The following is a 24,756-nucleotide window of genomic DNA, read 5'->3' on the forward strand; positions in this document are numbered from 1 at the left end:
AGTTTCTTTACAAGATTTATGGTGCCTGTATTTTTAAATGAAAAAGAAAATCACTTTCTTTTGTTACTGAAAAATGGAGTAAATTTGAGGTTAGTCTTAAAAAAAAATTTCTTATCAGTTTATAGGTTGTCATACAAATACACGGAACACAACAAAAATATATATTTATATATAACAAAACAGCCCCACTCAATTTCCATCCTACTTTTTTATGTAAAAACTGTATTTCAATAATTAATTAATTCTAGCAGTTTTTAAAAACTTTTTTTCTATATTATTGTAAAAAGGCAGGGCGTAGGAATTTAGAAATTAAGTGATTGACAGCATTGGCTGGAACGCCCCATCTAAATTACATTAAGAAGCTGAGATGTAGTCAAATTGTCAAACTGTTGGCTGGTTAATCATACTTATCCAAGTCCTGCTAGAAAATTACATTTTTGGCGGGAAAACAAAACTGCACTGACTTTAGACTTGATAATAAAACACAGTGGATCAACACCAGCAGATGACATGTCTCTCCAAACTATCACTGATTGGTGGAGACTTCACACTAGACCTCGAGCAGTTTGGACTGTGTGTCTCTCCACTCTTCCTCCAGACTCTGATCCCTTGATTTATAAATGAAATGTAAAATGTACTGATGATCAGTGATGGTTTGGAGAGTCATGTCTGTCATCTGCTGGTGTTGATCCACTGTGTTTTATTATCAAGTCTAAAGTCAGTGCAGTTTTGTTTTCCCACAAAATCTTACAGCACTTCATATTTTCCTCTGCTGATAACTTTTATGAAGATGCAGATTTCATTTTCCAGCAGGACTTGGCACACTGCCCACACTGCCAAAAGTACCAGTTGATCTTATAATTTAATATTCTAATTTTCTGAGACACTGATTTTTGGGTTTTCATTGGCTGTAAGCCATAATCATCCACAATAATAGATCGCTCTGTGTGTAATACATCTATATAATATATATGAGTTTCACATTTTGAACTGAATTACTGAATTAAATTAACTTTTCAATGCTATTCTCCGATATATGACTCTTCAGATATATGATTCGTGGTCCTGGATTTGTGTGTGTTGGGAGGGCACTGCAGGTGAAACCCTACAGGTGAAGATGATCATTACTCCCTTATCACAGGTGCTCTCATATTTAATGCCACACACACACACAAGAGTCTCTCCACACAGTGTGCAATCTCTGCTCTCATTCTGCTTGATGGACAGCATATTATCCTTTCCTCTGCTACTCTCGGCACAGCTACAGCATGCTAAAACAGACACACGCTACACACCTCCAGCAAGACTCCAGCAAGTGCTACTCAAACACCTAACATGGAAGGAGGTGTGGAAATCTGAGTGTAATGAGGGAGCTGAGAGTAAAAAACGAGCATAAACGTGTTCTTACTTATAACTGCATGCATTACACCAATCACTTAGAGCTGCTCCTAAAGAAAACATGACTTATATAGCATGATTAACATTTAATATAGCCCCAGGAAAACTAATAAGTATTTAATTTTTTATTTAACTAAAAGTCAAATCTGATTTATCAGGGTCTCCAATGTAAATGTATCATCTAATATAAATATATATTCAAATCAATACCACCTAATAAGTGTATGCTATGTTTCACCATTACTGCACCAGTATCTCCTCTCAAAATAGAAAGAGCAGTCCTAAAAGAAGTAGGGCTATCAGAATAAACATAACCAATCACAAGTCTCCATCCTCTCTCTTTGAGTCTGAGCAACCCAACAACCATAGAAAAAGATGGATTCAATGGTTCCATTCCCATCGGTTCTATATAAATGGAGCCAAAATTGTTCACCATATTGTAAACTTTAGCAAGGTGTTACATGTTTCACACTCAAGTGTTTTTTATCTAATCAACCTATAAAAACCTTGGGAAAGAGTTAAAATCAGACTCTGTGGGAGTTAATTTAACACTTGATTTTTTTTTTTTTTTTTACTGTATATAAATACTGCAACCAGCCAACAGAGGCGCTATAGTGGCTTTACTTTTAAAAGAGATGCAGCCCCTCCCATGGTCAGTATAATGTTTAATTAATTAATTTCAATTTCTGACTGTTTGAGGCTACATGCAAAAATAGAAAACTGGATGTAAAAACTCATTTTTATCCATTCCATTTTACAATTTTTTTTTTTTTTTTTTTCATTTCTGCCCTTGATCATAATTATAATTTCTGGAAAAAATAAATATTTTCTTTATTTTAAGAATTTTCAATTTTTGCATTTTGCAGGTTGGATTATACCATCAGACTTGTGTTATAAGATAGAAAATGGACAAATCTAAAAATTGATATAAGATTAAATTTTCTTTTTTTTTTTTTTATTCTGTTTGCGAAAGGCTGAAATGGAAAAACTCGATAATTGAAAAATTGGATTAAAAACCCACTTCTTTTTCATCTTGAATTTAGCTTGATACAGTCAGAAAAAAACTGAACTGAAAAAGTTATACTGACCTCCCATGCTTTTAAACAATCAATGATTTAAATATATATATATATATATATATATATATATATATATATATATATATATATATATATATATATATATATATATATAATTTTTTTTTTTATCAAGGTAAGTTACAGGAACTTTTCTCCACTTTTCTCCCCACTAATGAGACATATTTGCACTTGTCTATTTAATTCACTTCCAAACAACCAAACAAGCTCCTCACATCCTACAGAAGCAGCATGCAGCTAAACCAGTGTGTATTGCTGTGTATTAAGTGTCTGGAATGTAAGCATGAGCTGTGTAAAATAAATAAGCCCTGCTGTGATATTATAGGGTTGTTATTACAGCAATATTAAAGGGTAGAGTTGCTGTCTGTGACGCGGTGGAGGTTGTGTACCGCTGTACTGCTGTGTGTGATGAACGCAGCACATGTTTTCCCCCCACAGTGCTGAGGGCTACGGCTGCTGCAGCTGCTGCTGTCAGCTACCTGTCAAAACCAGCGCTCTGCTCAAAACACACCGAGACGAGACGGGAGAAGCATGTAATTTTCCAGCCGTTTCCTAAAGACTGACTTCCTTGCACACTCTGCTGCACTCGTGTGTGCACGAGCATGTGTATGTGTGTGTGTTTGTGTGTGTGTGTGTGTTTGTGTGCAGTGAAAGACATAGACCATTTGTCTCAATTTCAGGTACTGTGCACTATCTTCCTAAAACTGACAACAATTGCCATCAACCCCCCATTTCTTATTTTACAATTAAAAACTGGTGAGTTACAGCTCATATTTAAAAGTTGAAGCATCCATTAAACACAATATATGGACAAAAGTATTAGGAAGAATTGGAAACCAATACCTGTTGTTCATAAGCTAGTTACAAGTCATTTTACATAGTCCTTTTTTTTTTTTGCTCAGATCGGATTTGGCTAACATTCAGATTTTCCATTACCGTTGCTGCGCTGCCATAGGAAATGAATGGTCATCTATCACTTTCCAGTGTGAACGCAGGGTTAGGCGCTCGTACTGTGTCTCTCTCTTTCACTCACGCCTTCTGTCTGTCTCTTTCTCTCTCTTAATTTTAACAATCTAATGCTGATATTTCTTTAAAAAAGAGTTCTTAACACTAAAATGCATCCAGTAATATTCTTAGGAAGAAATATTTGTAGTTTAAGCAGTTAAAGTAGCGCTTTTTTTGTTTTTGTGTTTTTAATAAAGCGCCACAATCATGCTCATTGTTTGTTCATTCCAACCTCATCTAAAAGATGGATCCTCTTATGATGACAGTAGGAGAAACCCTGGTTTTAAGCATTTAATAAAAGAGCTCGAGCCACGTTAAAACATTTCATCCAAAAAAAAACAAAAAAAAAACATGATTATAATGAAGATTCATTATTATTATGAAATTAATAAATGTGAGGCTATACAGAAAGCACAGTCTCTTTATTTTTCCACCAACCGTACTGAAAACATACTAAAAACAGTACAGTTGGGTTTATACCGAGGTGTGAATTGAACCATGCATTTTCTGTATGGTTGCACTCTAGTGGAAACGCGACAAACCGGTTCAAAATTACCAAATTGGTGGAGAAGTGCTATCAGAGAGAGCAAGGCCAACTGTGCCAATTTCTCTCTGGTTCTGGCTGCTGATGGCAAAGCAGCATTTTTACAGCAAGGTTATCAACCTCAACTAGATGCCACCCTGTGTGGCTGCCCATTTTGCCTGTACCTAAACATGTGTGAAAGGGATTACTGATTACTGTAGTTAGAATGTAGATACCAACTTAAAAACTCAAATAAATTAAAAATTGAGATCATACCAGCTGTGGGTCAATCTCTCCAACAGATCGGCTCTGCACGGCGTTCAGCAGCTCCTCCAGTTCAGCGAAGGCCAGCTTGCTGAGTTTGAGCTTGTCCAGGGCGAGGTGCTCACCGTGGAAGAGCCGTCTCCACAGGTTGTCCCTGCGACAGTGGCCCATGGCCTGCTCCACGCTGCTCTGGATCTGCCGGCGAGCCGAGCTGACCTCGGAGTTCAGCAGAGGGAACAGAGGAGACGGGTAGAAAAGGCTTGAGGAGTCCAGACCTTCTGAGAGAGCAGCCTGAGCCCCGGGCAGATGGGGCTCCGCAGCTTCAGGATCAGGGCTGGTCGTGGGCGTGGGTGTAGAGTTGGCAGTTTCCTCCCACAGATCACTTTCAGACTCGCGGCCCATCCCGCCGACCGACTCCGAGCGCTCCAGAGGGACCCGCCCGCCAAGGTCACGGTAGGGGTCGCTCGGGTCCCGGTAAATCTGAGGGAGCTTCTTGAAGCGCCGCATGTCCGCCGTCAGCCGGGGGAACAGCTCTCTCTGACTGGTCATGATCACGTAGTAACGTAACCTGTGGGCAGATAAACGAGAAAAAAGACTTAAAGAAAAAATATATGTTTCTATTTAAGCAGCTGCTGCAGATAAACTCTGTATTGTTACTGGTTATGAAACTTCTGCAGATTCACACTGGATTAAAATGACTCCATAATCACTGCTGATAGACTGGGAAACCAATAAACGCTGTAAATTCATGCTGGATTAAAACCACTCTGCATTTATTAGTCAGACTGTAAAAATGGAACCCGATTCATAGTGGGTTTAAAATTACTCAATAACCATTACTGCTAGACTGTAAAACTGACAAACGATGTATATTCATACTGGATTCCAGCCACTCTCCATGTATTACTCTCAGACTGTAAAAATGAAACTCACTGCCGATTCATAGTGGGTTTAAAATGACTCAATAACCATTGCTGCTAGACTGTAAAACTGACAAAAGCTGAAGATTCATACTGGATTCAAACCACTCTGCATGTATTACTCCCAGACTGTAAAAACTAAACATACGTTGCAGACTTTCAGACTGGATTAAAATCACTCCACAATCATTGCTGATAGACTGTGAAACCAATAAAAGCTATAGATTCATACTGGATTCAAACCACTCTGCATTAATCAATCTCAGACTGTAAAACTAAACATACTTTGCAGATTCATACTGGTTTAAAGTTCCTTCACAATCATCCCTGATAGATTTATTCTAGACAAAACTAGTCCATAATAATCATTACTCTTAAAAGGTAAAAAATAACCCCCATTGCAGATTCATACTGGATTAAAGATTGCTAAAAGACTGTGAAACCAATAAAAGCTGTAGATTCATACTGGATTAAAACCACTCTCCATTTATTACTCTCAGACGGTAAAAACTAAATATACTTTGCAGATTCAAACCGCATTAAAATCACTACACAATTATGGGCATTAGAATGTAAAATTTAAACACTTTCATGTCAAGTAGTTTTTTTCCGACTGAAAACATTTCGATACATACACTACAGATTCATACTGGATTAAAACTGGATTAAATAATTAGGCTACAATACGAATAATAAACATAAAAAATCTCAAATAACAAAAACTGAGATGGATGCACTTCAATGTCAGTTTGAAGGTCAGAGTTTTATTCTATACAGTACACACCATGGCTAAAACACTCGGATTTATGGCAGTCTTGACACATTTAGAGCACTTATTAGACTTCCAAATAAGCAAACAAGCATCTCAGAGGCTACAAAAGCAGCACGCTGCTGAATCTGAAAGCTGCATGTGTATCTGTGCCATTAGGTCTAGAGGATTGAGATGTAAGCCTGAGCTGAACTAAATAAATAAGAGCCCTGCTGTGATATTATTGGCTGATTGTTATAGGAATGAATATTAGAGGTTTGAGTTGCTCACTCAAATCACTGCCATTCATTAAACACACGCACAAAAAGGCTGTAACAAGTAGATTAGCGCAGCACTCCGGCGTCCTTGTTCTTTATAATCCCTCAGTCTGCTGTCTGTACCTCAGCAGGTGCCTCTCCCCCTCCGACTGCTCCTCGAATGGAGCCGCGTTGTGACACACCAGCAGAGAAACGTCAAAGTCATCGTGGTGACGCAGACCCTCCAGGTCCTTATACGTGCCGGAGCTGAAAAACACACACGCAGCGTTTACAGTTCACAGAGAGAACGAGGCAGAGAGAAAACTAAAATGCACTGATGTGCAGATATTCCTACTATCTATAGAGTGAAATACCACTCAAAAATTATGTTTTTCCTTGATTTTACCAAATAAAAAAACCTCTGGAATATAATCAAGAGGAAGATGGATGATCACAAGCCATCAAACCACCAAACTGAACTGCTTGGATTGTTTCGCATCAGGAGTAAAGCAGCATAAAGTTATCCAAAAGCAGTGTGTAAGACTGGTGGAGGAGAAGAACATGATGCCAAGATGTATGAAAAAAACTGTGATTGAAAACCAGGGTTATTCCACCAAATATTGATTCTAAACTCTTAAAACTTTATGTATATGAACTTGTTTTCTTTGCATCATTTGAGGTCTGAAAGCTCTGCATTTTTTTTTGTTATTTCAGCCATTTCTCATTTTCTGCAAAAAAATGCTCTAAATGACAATATTTTTATTTGGAATTTGAAAGATACCTATAAATAGCAAAATCTAAATAAACTAAAGTGGCCTACTAATTTTTTCAAGAGCTGTATAATGTAACTTTCAAGTAGGAGCGTGCAATACTGACAAAATACAATCTCAATATTTCCCATTATTTTGATATTTCAGATGGAAACAGTTTATGAAAAGAAAGAGAAAACGCTGGATATTGTCTAAAGAAGTTATTTTCCATTACTTTACTAAACAAATGTCATTTTTAACATCAGTTCAAAGTCAGTTATCAGGCAAGTAGTATGTTCTTAAGGATCCTACAGCAGATAGACAGTATCTATAACTGCACAGTTTTATTAGGTTTTATTGAGATGCACGGAGTTGGTTGTACCTGTTCCACAGTGCCACTAAGGCGTACTCATGCAGGTCTGTGCTCGGCGCCCCCTTCTTGTTTTCAGAGGTCACTGCAGCCTTGGACATGCGGAGAGGCTTCATCCCATAAGTACCAGCATGATCAGTGATGTAGTTATAGAGCTGATGGGCCGTTATCATCCCTGTCGAAATAGAGAAACTCCCTACACACACACACACACACACACACACACACACACACACAAAGAGTATACATTTATACAGAGAACAGGCAGTCATAAAATCATTCTAAATCTACACAAAATCGAAAAACCAGGATCAACACAGTTGAATTTGTGCATTGATTACCAATAAATTGCAACCCAACAGTCTGACTAAAGTAAAAACACAAACAGTTCTGTTCATGTCTTCTACTAAGCACTCTGAATAAATAGCAGGCTAGAAAAAGTAAGTGAATTTTAGGGTTAATACTATCTGCAAGACAAAAGATTTCTTTTATGATATTGTGGAAATGTGGATTTCATAGGTGTTTTCCTGGAAATAAAAACACACAAAACCTAACATATTTTTTCAGTGTAGCGCTATCGGTCGGCATTTACTAGCGTTAAGCACTGCTAACCGCAGCTAGCGCTGCTGCTAACCATGCCGTTGAAAATGTTGGAAATCTAATCTTACTGTATATAAGCAGAAGCGCTTTACTCACCCAAATAAACAGTTTTCAGGAGAGAAATCTGCGTAGATTAATAACCAGCACTCATTTGACTTTGAAATATCTTTAGGGCCTGTTCAGTGGACACCTTGGGTCTTGAAGGATATTAATGCACTAAAACACATTTTTCTTAATGGTTTGAAGCTTACGTTTACTAGCCTACACTGTAAATATTAACTCAATGTGCTTATTAAAACATGAACTGTTATGTTACTTTTAAGTTTTAAGTAGTTAAAATATGTTTATATGCCTTTATCTGTTTACAGAGATTTGTTTAAATATGTCTAGATTTGTGACTTAGAGAATAATAATCATAACAGAACTCGTTTCTTTAGTAATAAATGCAGAAATACAGCACATTTTAATGGGTTTACTTTTTTTGTAACTTTTAAAAACCTCCAAACTACTACAAAAGTATTTCCACAATCGCAGATAAAAGAGGCTGCAGGCGTTACAGGCATCTGTCTGGAAACTTAATAGAAACAATGAAGGAGAAACAGACAAAGAATTTGCATAGAAACTGAACTGTAACTGAATCAATTGTGCCTGGCGAAGAAGATATCAAATATAACCACGTTTCCACCCTGAAATCAAAACTAATTCAAAACTAGAACACTCAGAAACATTCAGAAACTTCTCTGGTTCTGTTTGATATAAAACACGTCTTCTCAGGCTTTCTGAGGACAAAGAACGTTTATAGCATTTTAATACTGTTGCCTTAATGAACAGTAATTATATATTATATGTCTAAATGTTTGCTGACACCCCTTCTAATCAATGCACTGCTGACACAGATGTGCAAAAGCATATAAACAGTTTGTTTGGTGCCTGCAGAATACCCATTTAAATACACAGATACACATCTGCAATCAAATCCTCACAGCAATGCTTTAAAATCTAGTAGAAAGCCTTCTCTGAACAGTAGAAACAGTTCCAGAGGTTTTATATATATATATATATATATATATATATATATATATGATTTTACCACATTGAAAATATAATCAAGAGAAAGATGGATGATCATTGCTTGAAGTTTTGCACCAGGAGTAAAGGCATAAAGTTATCCAAAAGCAGTGTGTAAGACTGGTGGAGGAGAACATGTTGCCAAGATGCATGAAAACTGTGATTAAAAAACAGGATTACTTCACCAAATATTGATTTCTGAATCAAATTAAATGACAATATATTGGAATTTGGGAAAAAAAAAATGTCCATATTTTATAGAATAAAACAACAATGTTCATTTTACTCAAACATAAACCTATAAATAGCAAAATCAGAGCTGTATAGTGCATGAAAACTACAACATATTACAACAATTACAATGAAATAACTAAACTAGTCACAAAATATCTGATACTACTAAAAACAGAAAAAGCACCACTGCAATAAAAACAAACAAAAAAAAAACTTTTTTTTATTTTTTTTTTTTTATACCAAAATTACATGTTGCAATTAGAGATAAAAGAAAATAGTGATATATTAAATAGCTGCAATATTGAGTTTTGCATTGCTGTATATATTTTCAAAAACATAGTATCAATATTTAATTATAAGTTCACAAGTAAAGATTGGTGTCAGAAGTGATTAATTTTGTACTGTGTTAAAACCCCGCCCACTAGAGAGCCTCTATATATCTTTAGATACCACTATTCTGACTGGATAAACAGTAAACTTTTCTTTCTTTTTTTTTCAGATTTTATCAACATAATAGCGTGTTCTTATACTGTGCCAGATGATAGTTTTACTTAAAATAGACTTAACAATTGCAATATATTGTCTTACTTAACATAATTGCAATGTATCGCAAATATATAGAAATGTAACTCTGTATCATTATGCGTATCAGATTTACAAGTTCTTGCCTATACAAAGCACTGGTTCCAATATTATTAAATATTCTGAATTCTAATGTGAAATAAAAAGGAATATAGAAATATATGCACTGAATATTTTAATACAGCATCATATTAATATCGCTATGAAATCAGTGATTTAAAGGTCTCACCCTGGAAGACGTGGTTGCGGCCGAACTTGGGGATGTCAGGATGATGGGAAATGAAGTCCTCCAGGAAGCTGGTGAGCTGGTAGCCTTGTCGCAGGGTCATGTGACAGCCCAGCAGGTACTGGTGCACCACACGCAGGTGGAAGTCGTAGCTGAAGGAGTGGACGTGCATCAGGTCCCGCACTTTATCACACTCCTCTGTGAACAGCATGGACAGCTGTGGAACACACACACACACACACACGCACGCGGGTTAGACACAGCATCAGACACATGTCTCCTGTGTTAGACTTCAACTAGGACCAGTGAGAACAGAGTTTAGAAGGAGTAGCCGAATCCCAAAGGCAGAAACCAAGCATTAACCAAACCCCAAATATTAAGGAATTAAAGCTCAGTTATAGAGTACAGTCACTACTCACTCATCAGCAGCATCAGTAACCCAGTAATACACAACCATTAGTGTGCATTAGAACATCATCTATTCATTCAACATCAACAACACTTAATCAGGTGTTATTACACTGTTATAATAACTACTGGAATTTACCTACAAATGAACTTACAGAAAAAACAACAACAACGCAGAGTTTCTGGCAGCACTTTACTGTACAGATTGTTAATAAGTGGGTAATAATATGGTAATAATATGGTAACAAGTTGCATTTATTCATAAATTCAATATCATTTTCCTATTACTGATAAATAAATCAGTAACTATTAAAATATTGCATTTGTGGTGGTAGTTAGAAATAAAAAAATAGTAAATCTAGAGTCTAGAGCCTATGGGTGATAAAGTTATTTTTCAATAAATAAAGTTTATTATCAATTAAGTACCACTACAACTACTATTCTATTAACTAAGAAGCTTCAGAAACTTCTGAATGGAATACCAATACCATCACAATCTTTCATTTTTAGAAAATGAGTAGAAAAATGAAAATGAATTGAAAATGTGCACATAATATATTATGTAAAAACGGTTTTAGCTATATTTTACAAACTATCATTCAAATTTAAGTCTTACTAAAATATTAACTTATTATATATAATATAAGTTGGAAGTATGTTAATACAATGTTTCCATAATTGTTCTAATTAATTACATACTTGTTCAGATTTGCTATTTAGTAACAACAATAAAATTGAAAGAAAAAAAACATTACCATATCATTACTTACTTGTTACTGATGTGTTACCTCTACAATTACTGATTTATTATTTAGTAACAAATACAAAATGGTCAATTATTAATGTGTAAATACAACTTGAGCTATTACCTCCACAATTACTGATTATTAATACGTAACAAATAGGAAATTGACATATTTTGATAATTTATGAATAATACAACTTGTTACCATAATATTACTATATTATTACCCACTTATTAACTTATTTGTAAAGTGACTTCTATTTTATTGCAGACAGTATTAACCAAAGCTATGTCATGTTTTGTTTGTCAATCATTTTGTCAAATATACTTATTTGAATATTTAAAGACTCAGCCATTAGTGGTTACTGTTGTTCCACCAAATCATAATTATAATAATCACCTGTTTAAATTAGTTTTAAAAAAAGTATTTATTTATTTATGGATTTTTTTTTTTTAACAAACCCTAATGTTTTTTTTTTGCTATTTATTACAGGCCTGAAATGAACTGCAGGTAGGAATGGACGTTTATTAAGAAAAGTTTATTAAGAAAAGTGTTAAATAGATAAAACATTTAATATCTTGGTTTTATGCTGTTTGCAATCTAATAAAAGTCAATGTATGAAACTTTGGATGGTCGTTTTCTGTTGTATTTGCCTTTTTCATACTGTTCCAGCCTTTTCTGATTTTCTGGTGGCTGCAGTTACGTGATTGAACCAAACCTTACTCCTGGCGCTCTGCATGTTTTCCCTACTTCAGAACACCTGATGCAACTAATTAGCTAATTAACACAGTTTTGCAGGGCTGTGGTACTCAGGGGCCACTCATTTAGTCTCTTATGAAAAAAAAAAAATTACCAACAAACAGAATATAGCAAAAAAAAAAAAAAAACAACAACTAATGGTCATCTGGTTCTAAAACTTTTTAAAAATAATTTAACAGTTTTTAATATTAGCGGCTCATTCATAAATGCATAAAAAACAGCATTTTGCACATTTGTCATAGAGATCTGTGACATCAATCAATTATGTACATTATGTAATTAGATTCAACATCAAAGACAGGCTTACAAAAGCTTTAATTGCTAATGCAAATGATAGCGGTGAAGCAGGAACTAGGAGTAATTACAGCACAATAGAGAGGGGGAGGGAGCTAAACGCTATTTCTGATGCTTTCATCTTGACCATTACCCTGGAAAAAAAATGCAAATAGGTCTTATCAAATCACTTATCAAAAGACTTGCTTGAACAGAACAGGAAGGGCTGCACATTCACCGTAACCACAGCCGGATTTTAACGGAAAAACGGCTCCAAAGCTGCACAGTTCCTCAATCTTTTATTTTTAGGATTGCTTGTGATTGCTGTGTGTTAGTTTATAAGCACTAAAACACTTTCCCCAAAACCACTGGTAGTCTCTCTCGCTTCTAACAGTACCTCAACTGTGGCACTAATGAAAGATAATATCAATCATTTTAAAGTTTTAAAATAAGTTTTTTCTTTTTCCGATTTTGAGCCGATGTCTGAAGCTGAGCATAGAGCATAGTGCAGATTGTTCTGTGCTAAAAGATGCAAAATATTCGCTGCTGCTGCTGTTAAACTTTTAGCACACTCGCTTACTTTAGTTTTCACTAAACATCTGGAGCTTAATTGAAAGTGAAATTTGTGAATAAATCACACAAAGGCTATTTCTAAAACTCACAAAAAACACTGGACTTCAGCCAACCCCACAATGTAGCTGATTCTTCCAGAATCTACTATCTAAAGTCTATATTCACTTTAAAAATTTAGCAATATTTATGCTCAAAAGTGCATTAGGATAAGGATACAGATGAAGACTTCTTCCTAGGCCTGTCACGATAACAAAATTCTTTTTTGCTTGGACAATATTTTGTGACAGAGGTAATTAAAAATGTACAATACTATTGTCATTTTGAGCCCATGTTTTTGCCACTGATACATTAATATTATTATTATTATAACAGTATAATTACAAATTTTTTATATTATACATTTTTAAAGAGCAATGGACATTTATTACTACAATTACTACAAAAGTAATTCTGGCTCATTCACATTAATTCGGCTTCTCCTTGCTAAGAAAAAAAGTAATATTGAGCCAAGCAAAAATGGCTCAATACTAAAAATAGGTCCTGTCCATATATTGTACAAAAAGTCTTTAATGTAATTATCGCAACAGGCCTATTTCTGTTCATACTCTGCACTGATTCGGTCGTTATTTGGACACATTATACACATTCTTGGGTTCAGTGTAGCTCACAAATTCAGGCAAAATACAATTAAGAAAAAACTCCAGGAGAAAAGAAACTCATGGTGGAACTCATGACCTCCTCTACCGCCACCATGTTGTCAGAATTTTCTTCTCTAAATTCTAGGTGATGTATTGTGTAACATGCATGCCAACATAAAGGCAATACAGAAGTATGCTGACATGCCAAAAGTCATGGGATAGCAGCATGTGAATTGAAATCTCTACTATATACTGTGAGGTGTTTCCATATACTGTACATTTGCTCACTGGTACAGATATACAGATATCTTGTACACCTAAAATAAAAGCAAGGGGATGTTTTACAGACATCTGGAAAACTAGCCCTAAATGTTCAACCACTAAAAAAAAACAATGTTAACTCATTAACACACACACACAATTAATCTGGACACTTTAACACTTTCTGGCCTCATCTCCCTCCTGTAATTCACATATAATGCATTAGTGGTTTCGTTTAGCGATATTTATGCAGCATTGCTACCTCTGAGGTCACAAGGTAACTCTCACTCTCACTGTCTAACACCTCACACCTCTCTCTCTCTCTCTCACACACACACACACACACACACTCTCACTTTTACTCTCTCACTCTTCTTACACACACCTTTGATGCTTCTGTAATGAATTTTTAAATATTTCAAAGTTCCTTAAAAAGGAATAAAAAAATAGCTTAAATTTTTAGATTAATTATTTTTCTAACAATTATTTTTCTAACGATTCTAGTATGTATATATCACTTGATCCAATATGAACATCTTTCTGATATCTTTCTAATACTGGAAGTAAATATCTACATATATGATTCATATATGACATCATTGTGTAACTCTATATTTTCAGCTCATTCATTTTGAGTAGAAGAAACGTGACGAGATGCAAATCAAGACGAAGCAGAATTAAATACAGGCTGTGGTGAAATCCACTTCAGCAGAAATGAGCAGAATTCTCAGGAGTGAGAAGTGTGTGAGAAGTGTGTGTTAGGACCCTTCAATCGTTTGTCTGAGTTTGCAGAAAAGAGGAACCCCCTCTCAGCCCCTGTATCCCAGCAGGCATCACCTCGGCATCCTTGGAGAAAACCGAGAGGAAAGTAGGACCCGACAGACACGCGACAGGCAGACACACACTCACAGAAAGCTCTCTCCTCCTAAAACATCCCAAAAACTCACAAAAAAGGGGGTTCGCAAAAGGGGCGGGGCTGCAGGCAGAAGGAAAGTGGCAATCATTACGAGGAGGGGAAAAAAAGACTGAAGCCTGATTGGTGAGAGGCGAGCCTGAGCCCGCCGCTGAGGACTGTGGGACATACCGCAGAGTCTGAGGAGGCCTCAGGGGGGAACGGCTTACTGCGAGGCCGCGAGAGGAGGAGAGGGTCCTGATGAAGAGAGAGGATCAGATGGGACTGGACATACGCATGGAACATATATACACACACACACACATACATATACATACACAAGCTTTTAGACATTCAACACACAACAGACAGACACAACGTAAAGAATGAGTAAAGAAAACACTCAATAAAACTCACACACACACACATAAATTAACAGATGCACAGAGATTAACAGATACACATAGAAGGAATGACAGGGACAGAGAAGTTTGACATCACATGAGAAAACAGACAAATTAGGGCTCAACCACTATTCCATTAAAAATGATTTGTGGTCCCATTGTTCATTTACTGCAATACAGCCTGATGTGCTAATAATAATAATAATAATAATAATAATAATAATAATAATAATAATAATAATAAAGTGAGATTTAGAACTAAAGGATTGAGAATAAGTTATAATTTAAGATGTGCTTCATTCTGTAGTCCTCTATATACCCATATTTGGCAACAGGATGAGACATCAGGATAAAAATCCTGAATCGGTGTCCTGAAAAATCCTGAATTAGACTGTAGTACAACAGCACAAAGCAGCATGTTTTACCAGTGGAGTCATGTGGCATCAGCATGTTTCAATTTAAAAAGCAGGAGTCTATGAGGTTATTTTATTAGTATGGACTAACTAATCTGACCAAAGGAGGATGGGTCCCCCTCTTATACATTAGCCTTGATAGTACATGTGATAGTACATGTGATAGTAAATGGTTCCTCCCAGTTGTTCCTCCTCCTCCAGCTTTGATTTGAGTTTTTCCTTCCCTCAGTTGTTCACTGGAGGTTCCGTATTGTATGTTCAGGATTTTGTCTGATTCTCTGTACTGCTACCACATTTTTGTAAATCTGCTTTGACACATCAGTTGTAAAAAAGCACTATACAAAAAGCACTATACAAATAAATTAGATTTTATTTGATTTAGTATGTGCTGCTTAATCAACTGTTCAAGCACATTATATGCTTTATAGATCAAAACCAAATCAAAACTCAAATAAAATCATATGCTGTGCTGGTCAAAGGCTAAGCTGCTCAACCAGCCTGATTTCCAGCATAGGGTAGACCTATCACAAAAATGTTTATTCAGACATTTCAAAATCCGAAATATTCTTTGTCTTCGTTTTTATCCCCTTCATTTTATCCCATTGTTTACCCAACTTTATACCCAATTTGGAAGGTACTATCATTGTAATGCTCCAACACTAGAAGGGTGAAGACTAGCACATTCGAGTTAGGCTCCACCTCTTTTCCAGCTGTCATGGCCAGCGCACATTTGGAGGAAAGCGCAGCGACTCAGCTCTAAAACATCAGCTAACAGATGCCTGTGCTGACCAACATCACAAAAGTAGTCATAGTGACCGCACCTCAGTCACTTTATTGACTTTATAACTATTATGTTATTTTATTGTCATTATATCATGGCATATGGCATAGAATGGTTTTAAAATGACAATAATATAATTTCTACTGTATTTATATTTACTTCCCATACTGTAGCCCACAATGAGTTTTGTTACACTTAAACTGACACTTTCTGTTTGATATCCATGAATACAACCCCAGAGAGAAATTAGTACCATCACAAAAAATATATACTGTATTTTATTTTTTTTTTTGCATATAGCTTAATTAATGTGGGATGATAATGAAGACAATCTTCTGTACAAATTTATCTCAATGATAATCATCACCAGAAATAATTGCTAAATAAATGCATTCATGACCAGTGCGCCTGCAATTTAATGAATTAGTAGATTTGAGTCAATAATGATAATATAATATAATAATCTTCATTGAGAATATGAGAATATGTGTAAAAATGTCTGAGCCCGGCACATTCACACATGTAGAATCACACATTTTTACACGAGGCACATGCCAATTTACTCCTCAATAATTATCATAATCAGCATTAACTATCACCCAAGTCATTTTCTTCACTAGAACAATAGGGCTACACTGATTACTCCGCAGCCCACTGGGTTTAAACAGGAGAGCCAAGCCACTCCAGAGGAGCGCTTCGTTCAGTTGCTCCAGCTCTGCCACGAGAGACTTCAGAAAAAAAGCCAAAACACTCCCACGCAGTAACGGCTTAATTGTTTGCTTTGAGCAGCTGCGATTGTATGGCACCTTATGGGGCTTCTGCACCGCGGGAGGAAGACAGAAACCCTCCTGCTGAGCAACATCTGGAGATGCTGGGTAAACACGGCAGCCGCTTACAAATATTTACACTTAATTACTCCTCAATTACAACCAACCTGGACCCACGTTACACCAAACTCTCCGAGGGCAGGGGTGGGTGATAGGTTATATATAAAAAACAGCAATGAATTCAGTGATATCCATATAATATACAGTGTATAATATGGATATTTGGTTATATCACTAGTAATGCCTCAACACAAGAAGGGTAAAGACTAGCACATGCCTCCTCCGGCACATGTGAAGTCTGTAGCATTGCGGTGTAGCATTGCCGAGTAGCATCACAGCACTACCACTTGGAGGAAAGCGCACCGACTCGGTTCTGATACATCAGCTCACAGACGCAGCCTTGTGCTGATCCACATCACCCTAGGAGTGATGAGCAGAAAGAGCGCCATCTACTGTACCCACCCATAGAGAGCGCATGACCAATCGTGTGCTCTCTCAGGGCTCTGGCAGCTGATGGCAAGCTGCATGGCCGGGATTCGAACCAGCAATCTCCTGATCATAGTGGCAGTGCTTTAGACTACTGGACCATGTAAAAGACCTCTGTCTTGTAAAAGCATTGTATTTCTAAAATGTTCCAAAAAACTTTACAAGACAAGAAAAAAAGTTGTATCTTTCAATGAAAGATCTTTAGTCATTTTGGAGCACTTCTATTGGTCCATTGGTCATGAATATTTTAAATAATATAAAGAACAAATACTATACACACACACACACACTACACACAGATATTATACACACATATAGACAGATATACAGAGAGAGAGAGAGAGAGGGAGAGAGACAGAGACAATAAAAGAGAGAATGAGAGAGAGCAAGAGAGGGAGAGAAGGGGGAGAGGACAAAGAGAATAAGAGAGAATAAAAGAGAGAATGAGAGAGACAGACAATAAAAGAGAATGAGAGAGAGAGAGGGATAGAGAGCAAGAGAGGGAGGAGGGAGAGAATGGTGGAGAGGAGAGAGAAAATGAGAATGAGAGAGAGAATGAGAGAGACAGAGACAATAAAAGAGAGAATGAGAGAGAATGAGAGACAGAAAGAGAGACAGAAAGAGAGAGAGAGAGAGAGAGAGAGAGGGAGAGAGAGGGAGAGAGAGGGAGAGAGGGAGAAAGAAAAGCTGATATAAAGTTTTGTGACCCTCGACTGAACCGAGTGTCTCCTCTGAACTGCCTCCCTCAGTTGTTTAACACCCACTACCACTTTATAAACAGATGGAAAATACAGATAACTGATCCACGACCGCCCTCCTCACAAACACAGAGCAGAAGAGTTACCTGGGAATTAACTGTCTGGCCCATGGGAATCCGGGAGCACTCCAGAGCATACTGCTTCACACAGAAATAAAACCCCTGAGAGAGAGAGAGAGAGAGAGAGAGAGAGAGAGAGAGAGAGAGAGAGACAATCATCACTATTTTTTATCCAATCAGAACAGAGGGATCTAACAACAAAAAACTACTGTTTAGCACCAATCTAAACATATAATAATATAAAATAATTTAAAAAAGCAATACTATGTTTTTGAAAATTGAAAAATTGATACTGTATCGCAAAACTAAATGTTGTGATACGATACAATATCAATATTTCCTTAAATCCCCACTAATCACTACAACTAAAAGCCGAGATTCATCTTTCACTTAATTGCAAGTCATTTCTAATATTTAGTTATTATGAATATTTATTTATTATTAAACAAATGTCGATACTTGATACAAACCTTTATTTAAATATGAGATATATACAGCTCTGTAAAAAATGTAGAGAGCACTTCAGTTTCTGAATCAGTTTCTCTGATTTTGCTATTTATAGGTTTATGTTTGAGTAAAATGAACATTGTTGTTTTATTCTATAAACTACAGACAACATTTTTCCCAAATTCCAAATAAAAATATTGTCACTTAGAGCATTTATTTACAGAAAATGAGAAATGGCTGAAATAACAAAAAAAGTTTCAGAGCTTTCAGGCCTCAAATTATGCAAAGAAAACAAGTTCATATTCATGAAGTTTTTTTAGAGTTCAGAAATAATCAATATTTGGTGGAATATGCATCTTGGCATCTTGTTCTCCTCCACCAGTCTTACACACTGCTTTTAGATAACTTTATGCTGCTTTACTCCTGGTGCAAAAATCATGCAGTTCAGTTTGGTGGTTTGATGGCTTGTGATCATCCATCTTCATCTTGATTATATTCTAGATGTTTTTTAATTTGGTAAAATCAAAGAAACTCATCATTGTTAAGTGGTCTAATATTTTCCTATTTTTCCAGAGCTGTATATTAATATGTTAGGTGCCTGTTGAAACCCTGTTGGTTCATCAGTTGTCTTTTCTTGGACCACTTTTGGAGATGTTCTTACCCAGCTGTCTTATCATCATAGTTTGGGTCTTAACAAAGTGACTCTAAGAGATTCTTATATTTAGCAATTTTTCCTGTTTTTAACATTTTTAGCCTTCAATAACATACAGTTTTTTTTTTTTTTTCTTTTCACCTGTCAGTGGTGCTATGGTGTTATGACTGATAGGTGCGTGTGTGTGTGTGCGTAAGAGAGAGTGTATGTGTGTGTTTGTGTGTTTGCTTGTGTGTGTGTGTGTGTGAGAGAGAGAGAGAGAGAGAGAGAGAGAGAGAGAGAGCAAAGATCAAATGGGGTTTTGGAGTTTTCTGGCCCTTTAGTCGATCTACTGTGCTGAAATATTAATCGCCATAAATAGCAGCAAGGTCACTGGGAGATAAACACTGCTTTCTCCCAGCAGACGGGAGGCTGCTGCAGCGTCTGGGGGGGGAAAGCTGACTTTAGCACCAGGCTGAAGTGCTAACAGCGTGACTCCCCACCCTGCTGAGAGCGGGCTGTGGGGGGAGTGGATGGGCAGAAAGCTTTTACCTGGAAAGCCAGTTCCATCAGCATGATTCCTCCTGGCAGCGCCCTCTGGAGGTGATACGCTGTAGTGCCTGATCCGCTGCTCTGCTGCAGAAACACACACACAAACATATGCTCATGATGCAGCAGCTCTGGTGACATTTTTAAACCTAAGCTAAATTAATACACTTATATTAATATACTGATTATCGTCTATATAATAATTCATATTTTGTGAAATTGTCTTAAATCATAATCCGATTGCAACAGGTTTAGTGATTTCTTGCACTATTGCACACAGTTACCATGAGAAGCTGCTTAAATATTTAAAGCTGAAAACAGTATTCACAACAAATGTGCAACACCTGGCCATTTTGGACACACACACACACACACACAGGCACACACACACTTTACTTATTACTCCATCACCTATTAGACTATCTCCGCACTTCCACACACACTTGGTAACCTAGCAACGATGCAGCACTTACAAGCCAAACAGCCAGCTACAAACAGAGCAGCAATGGAACCATTTTAAGTCCCGGAGTGTTTATAACCTAATATACAGGGGTTAGACAATGAAACCGAAACACCTGGTTTTAGACCACAATAATTTATTGTGGTGACGGACAGTTCTGGTGGAAACAGGAGAGTTGAGGCGCACATTGAATTCTGCCGTGATTTAATCAGCCGAACGTCCCTTTCAGACAGCTTCCTCTTAAAGCGTCCACAGTTAATCCTGTTGGATGTGGTTCGTTCTTCTTGGTGGTATGCTGACATTACCCTGGATACCGTGGCTCTTGATGCATCACAAAGACTTGCTGCCTTATTCACAGATGCGCCAGCAAGACGTGCACCAACAATTTGTCCTCTTTTGAACTCTGGTATGTCTCCCATAATGTTATAGTGTGCATTGCAATATTTAGAGCAGAACTGTGCTCTTACCCTGCTAATTGAACCTTCACACTCTAACTGCTCTTACTGGTGCAATGTGCAATTAATGAAGTGCGTGGTGTTTAGGGTTTTGATAGGCTGATACCTTCGGGCTTTCTTCACTCTTCTGCTTGTTGTAGGAAAAGGAAGAGAAGGAGGCTCTGCCTTCTGTAGAGAGAGAGTTCAGCATGGCAGCTCGAGCTCGAGCAATACTGCACACAGAAACAGAAGGGGGGGGGGGGTTAAATATGTATAAAACTGTCATACAGTATGACTCATATGCATTTATATATATATATATATATATATATATATATATATATATATATATATATATATATATATATATATATATATATATATACACAATAGGTATGTATTGCATGTGTATGTGGATGAGTGCATAACCATATGCCATATATGTATGAAGCTATACGTGTGCAGGTTTGACTGTATAATGTAGTGTATATAACACCAAGGGCACTGTGGAATGTATTCAGTGTAACAGAGCAGCATCTCACGCATAACATTTCCTCAATATTTGACATATCTGACAGATCCACATAATATGGTTTTGCTGAAACAGCACATCCTTATGTTTTTTCATGTGGAACTGGAAGAAAAAACAGTGTAAATCACTCGGCTGAGTAAGAACACTGTTACCAAGCAGCTGTAAGGTAGGACATTTTTATTTAGATGTTGCATCTAAAACCACTCATCTTCATTTTACAGATAATTTAGTCAGCTAAAAGGTACCAACCTAGCTGTCAACTATCAGGTAAAAATAGCAGATTTATTGGAGCATAAACCATGTTAGTGCTGGGCTATATGCCATTTAATTAAGTACACATGTAAAATTCAGAAATACAGATATACATTTCGTACGCTGATTCCTTCTTATTTTGTGTCATTTTGTGTCAATTACTGAAAAGACAAGTCTATGCAACAGAGGGAACTCTTGCACTTCCTTTTTCTGGGGTGATCCTGATGAGTGCCAGTTCAATCATAAGGTTTTTCATCATCTTTTAACCCGAGGATATTTTCAGAGTTCTTGAAATGTTTCAAAAAAAATACCTGATCTTTATTTCTTAAAGTCATTTTTTCTTCATTTAGTTGAGTAGTTCTTCCTTCTCATAATATGTATTAGAGCATTACTCAAATAGAGCTATTCATATTTTACTCCGTTGGGTAAGAACACGCACAACTCAACACACAACTCAGTGTCAACACTATTACCAAGCAGCTCTAAGGCAGGAAAACCTTATTTAAATGTTGCATCTGAAACCAGTCATCTTCATTATACAAACAATTTAGTAAACTAAAAGCTACCAATCTAGCCGTCAACTAACAAAGACACACAAAACAAAACAAAATACTCTGGTAACTCCTGATCCTGATGAGTGCCAGTTCCATCATAAGGTTTTTGATCATCTTTGCACTCGAGGATATTTTCAAAGTTCTTGAAAAGTTTCAAAATACCTGATCTTTATTTCTTAAAGTAATTTTTTCTTTACTTAGTTGAGTAGTTTTTGCTTCTCATAATCTGGATTAGAAAATTACTCAAATAGAGCTATTATTCACTGTATACCTGTAACTCTACCTCTTCACTACTACTATGCTACTACTATGCTCTCAAACACATAAAGAAAAAAAGCAAGAAATTCAATTAACTATTAACTCTTGACGAGATCAGCACAGCTGTTAACTGAAAGTCAGCCAGAGTTCCAGGTGACTCTACCTCATAAAGCTGATTGAGAAAATGTTGAGACAATCAAGAGAAGCCTAATTTGAAGAATCTAGAAAACATATAAAACATATTCTGGTTTAACACTTTTTGTTACTATATAATGCCATCTCTTTCTTCATAGTTTGGATTATTATGGATTATTATTTTATTTATACGTATCAAGCTAAGAAATACAGAAACAGAGAAAGAGAAAGAAAGAGAGAGAGAGAGAGAGAGAGAGAGAGAGAGAGAGAGAGAGAGAGATTTTATGTGGGCTCATAGTCTGTTGACCCTGTGAGTAATAATGCTGGTCGGAGTGAATCACAAAGCACAGCACCACACACACTCAGCATCTGCTCTGTGTCCACTGTGTTCACTACCACACACACATACACACACACACACACACACACACACACACACACACACACACATACACACTTAGGGAAATCTTCAGAGCAATACACAGCAGGTCAGGATAAGTTCATTACAAGTTCCACAAGTTCTTCTGTACTTCAGAATTTTCTGGCAAAATAAAAACTTCAAAACTCTCAGAAAAAATGATTTCAGTACAAAAAAAAACACAATAATCAAACACTTTCCTCACACTGCAGCTGCTGTCTGACTTACTCCCAGGGCAGTGTGGACTCAGGGGCTAGAAAGTACAGTATATTTGAGCTTAACCAACAGTTTCGCACAGTAAGAGGTGAGCAAGTGATGACTGAAAGATGCAGTTTGGGCAGAACTAGGCTTGAATTTGAGCTCACAGATCTAGGACCAATCCCATTTCTCTCTTTTTTTTATTTATTTTTATTTTTTTACCCCTACCGCTTTTTGTTTTCAAGTGTACGAGTATACTTCCCCTTAAAACCGAGTCAAAACCTTCCTCCCAATAAAGTGGGACAGCCCTTTAAATACACAATATGTCATTAAATAAATGGATGGATCTTTATTTGTGAGTTTATTGTTAAATATTTGTTAATAACTGTGTTCCACCTACTGAGACATACTACTAGCAAAGAGCCTCAAACCTTGAAACTACTAATGCAATGGTTATCATTAATTTTAACAAATCAAATCAAATAAAAATATATATATATTTGTGGGTGTGCACAGCAATCTTACCAGTGATGTCTTATAACACGACTTAGCGTATAGTTTGGAGGGTCATGTATCCCTCATGTAACACTTACCCTACACTTAACCTACCCCTCTATTCCAACAGGATTCTGAACAGCCTATCTCTAGGCGTGTTTGTTTATTTGTTTGTGTTTTTGTGCCCTATCAGCAACAAATTGGCTATTTTATGGCATCGACATTGTTTGTGACCTGAGCATCAGTTTCCTCATATGAAGGACTTCCAGACAATTAACCCTTGTGTGGTGTTCGGGTCTGTGGGACCCGTTTTCATTTAAAAAAGATTTTTTCTAACTCAAACTCATTGGCATTGGCTCATTTTTTGTGAAAAACATATATCAAAACCCCTTTTTTCGATAAACACACACTGTACCCCCCCCTCCCCCTACACATTTATATTACATATTACATACAGTATGTTTGGCCAAGGGCTAATAAACATTGCTTCATTTGTAAATTTGAAACTAAACAAATTTTCTACTCATATCTTGAGTTTAATTCATTTTCTTTTACATTTTATTAAAAAAAAAGAAAAAAAAAAGTAAGAGTAGCACTTTTTGAAAGAAATAACAAAAGTAACATAAGAAAGGTAAAGGGCAAATATTAACCATGTAAGCTGTTTATATTGCTTGCAATTTAGGTGAAGCGAGCATGTTTAAAGCATTTTAATGTAGAATTGCTTAATTTTGCTGAATTAAATACAAGTAACAAAAATATGAACACCACTCAAGGGTTAAGTATTTTAGCTGGAATCTTTTCAAACAGTTATTTTCATATTTGTAAAAATATAAAAGTTATTTCTGGTAGTTAAAAGTGCAGGGCAGTCTAAGTACTAAGATGTGTTTAATAGTTTGAGGAGTATCACAGACAATCTATTAAGGATGCCCATATTGCATTTAATATTAAGGATGGGGGATATTTCATACAGTTTATGTTGTGGATTGCCATTTTCGACTAGATGGTAGGCGTCCGTAATTGGAACATACTTCCAATTACATGTGAGTTTCTGTTTTTTTGCTTTTCTTGCTAAAA

The 24,756-nt window shown here is 36.4% G+C and overlaps 1 protein-coding gene across 6 annotated transcripts in view; it reads right to left on the reverse strand.

Moving 5' to 3' along the window:
• The window catches only part of szt2 (SZT2 subunit of KICSTOR complex), a 124,614-nt gene that overhangs the window by 7,965 nt on the left and 91,893 nt on the right, over positions 1-24,756 (reverse strand). For 5 of the 6 annotated variants that reach the window (XM_022675382.2, XM_022675380.2, XM_022675383.2 and 2 more), the window contains 8 exons: positions 20,968-21,073; positions 19,950-20,033; positions 18,347-18,421; positions 14,784-14,849; positions 10,045-10,258; positions 7,344-7,527; positions 6,357-6,479; positions 4,300-4,855 (listed from right to left, as the gene is read on the reverse strand). In XM_022675382.2, coding sequence (XP_022531103.2) covers positions 4,300-4,855; positions 6,357-6,479; positions 7,344-7,527; positions 10,045-10,258; positions 14,784-14,849; positions 18,347-18,421; positions 19,950-20,033; positions 20,968-21,073 — 1,408 coding nt within the window. The remainder of the gene's footprint in view (positions 1-4,299; positions 4,856-6,356; positions 6,480-7,343; positions 7,528-10,044; positions 10,259-14,783; positions 14,850-18,346; positions 18,422-19,949; positions 20,034-20,967; positions 21,074-24,756) is intronic. The other variant, XM_022675385.2, reaches the window with a different exon arrangement.

Source organism: Astyanax mexicanus, chromosome 5 (genome assembly GCF_023375975.1).
Source record: "Astyanax mexicanus isolate ESR-SI-001 chromosome 5, AstMex3_surface, whole genome shotgun sequence".
Taxonomy (NCBI): Eukaryota; Metazoa; Chordata; class Actinopteri; order Characiformes; family Acestrorhamphidae; genus Astyanax; species Astyanax mexicanus.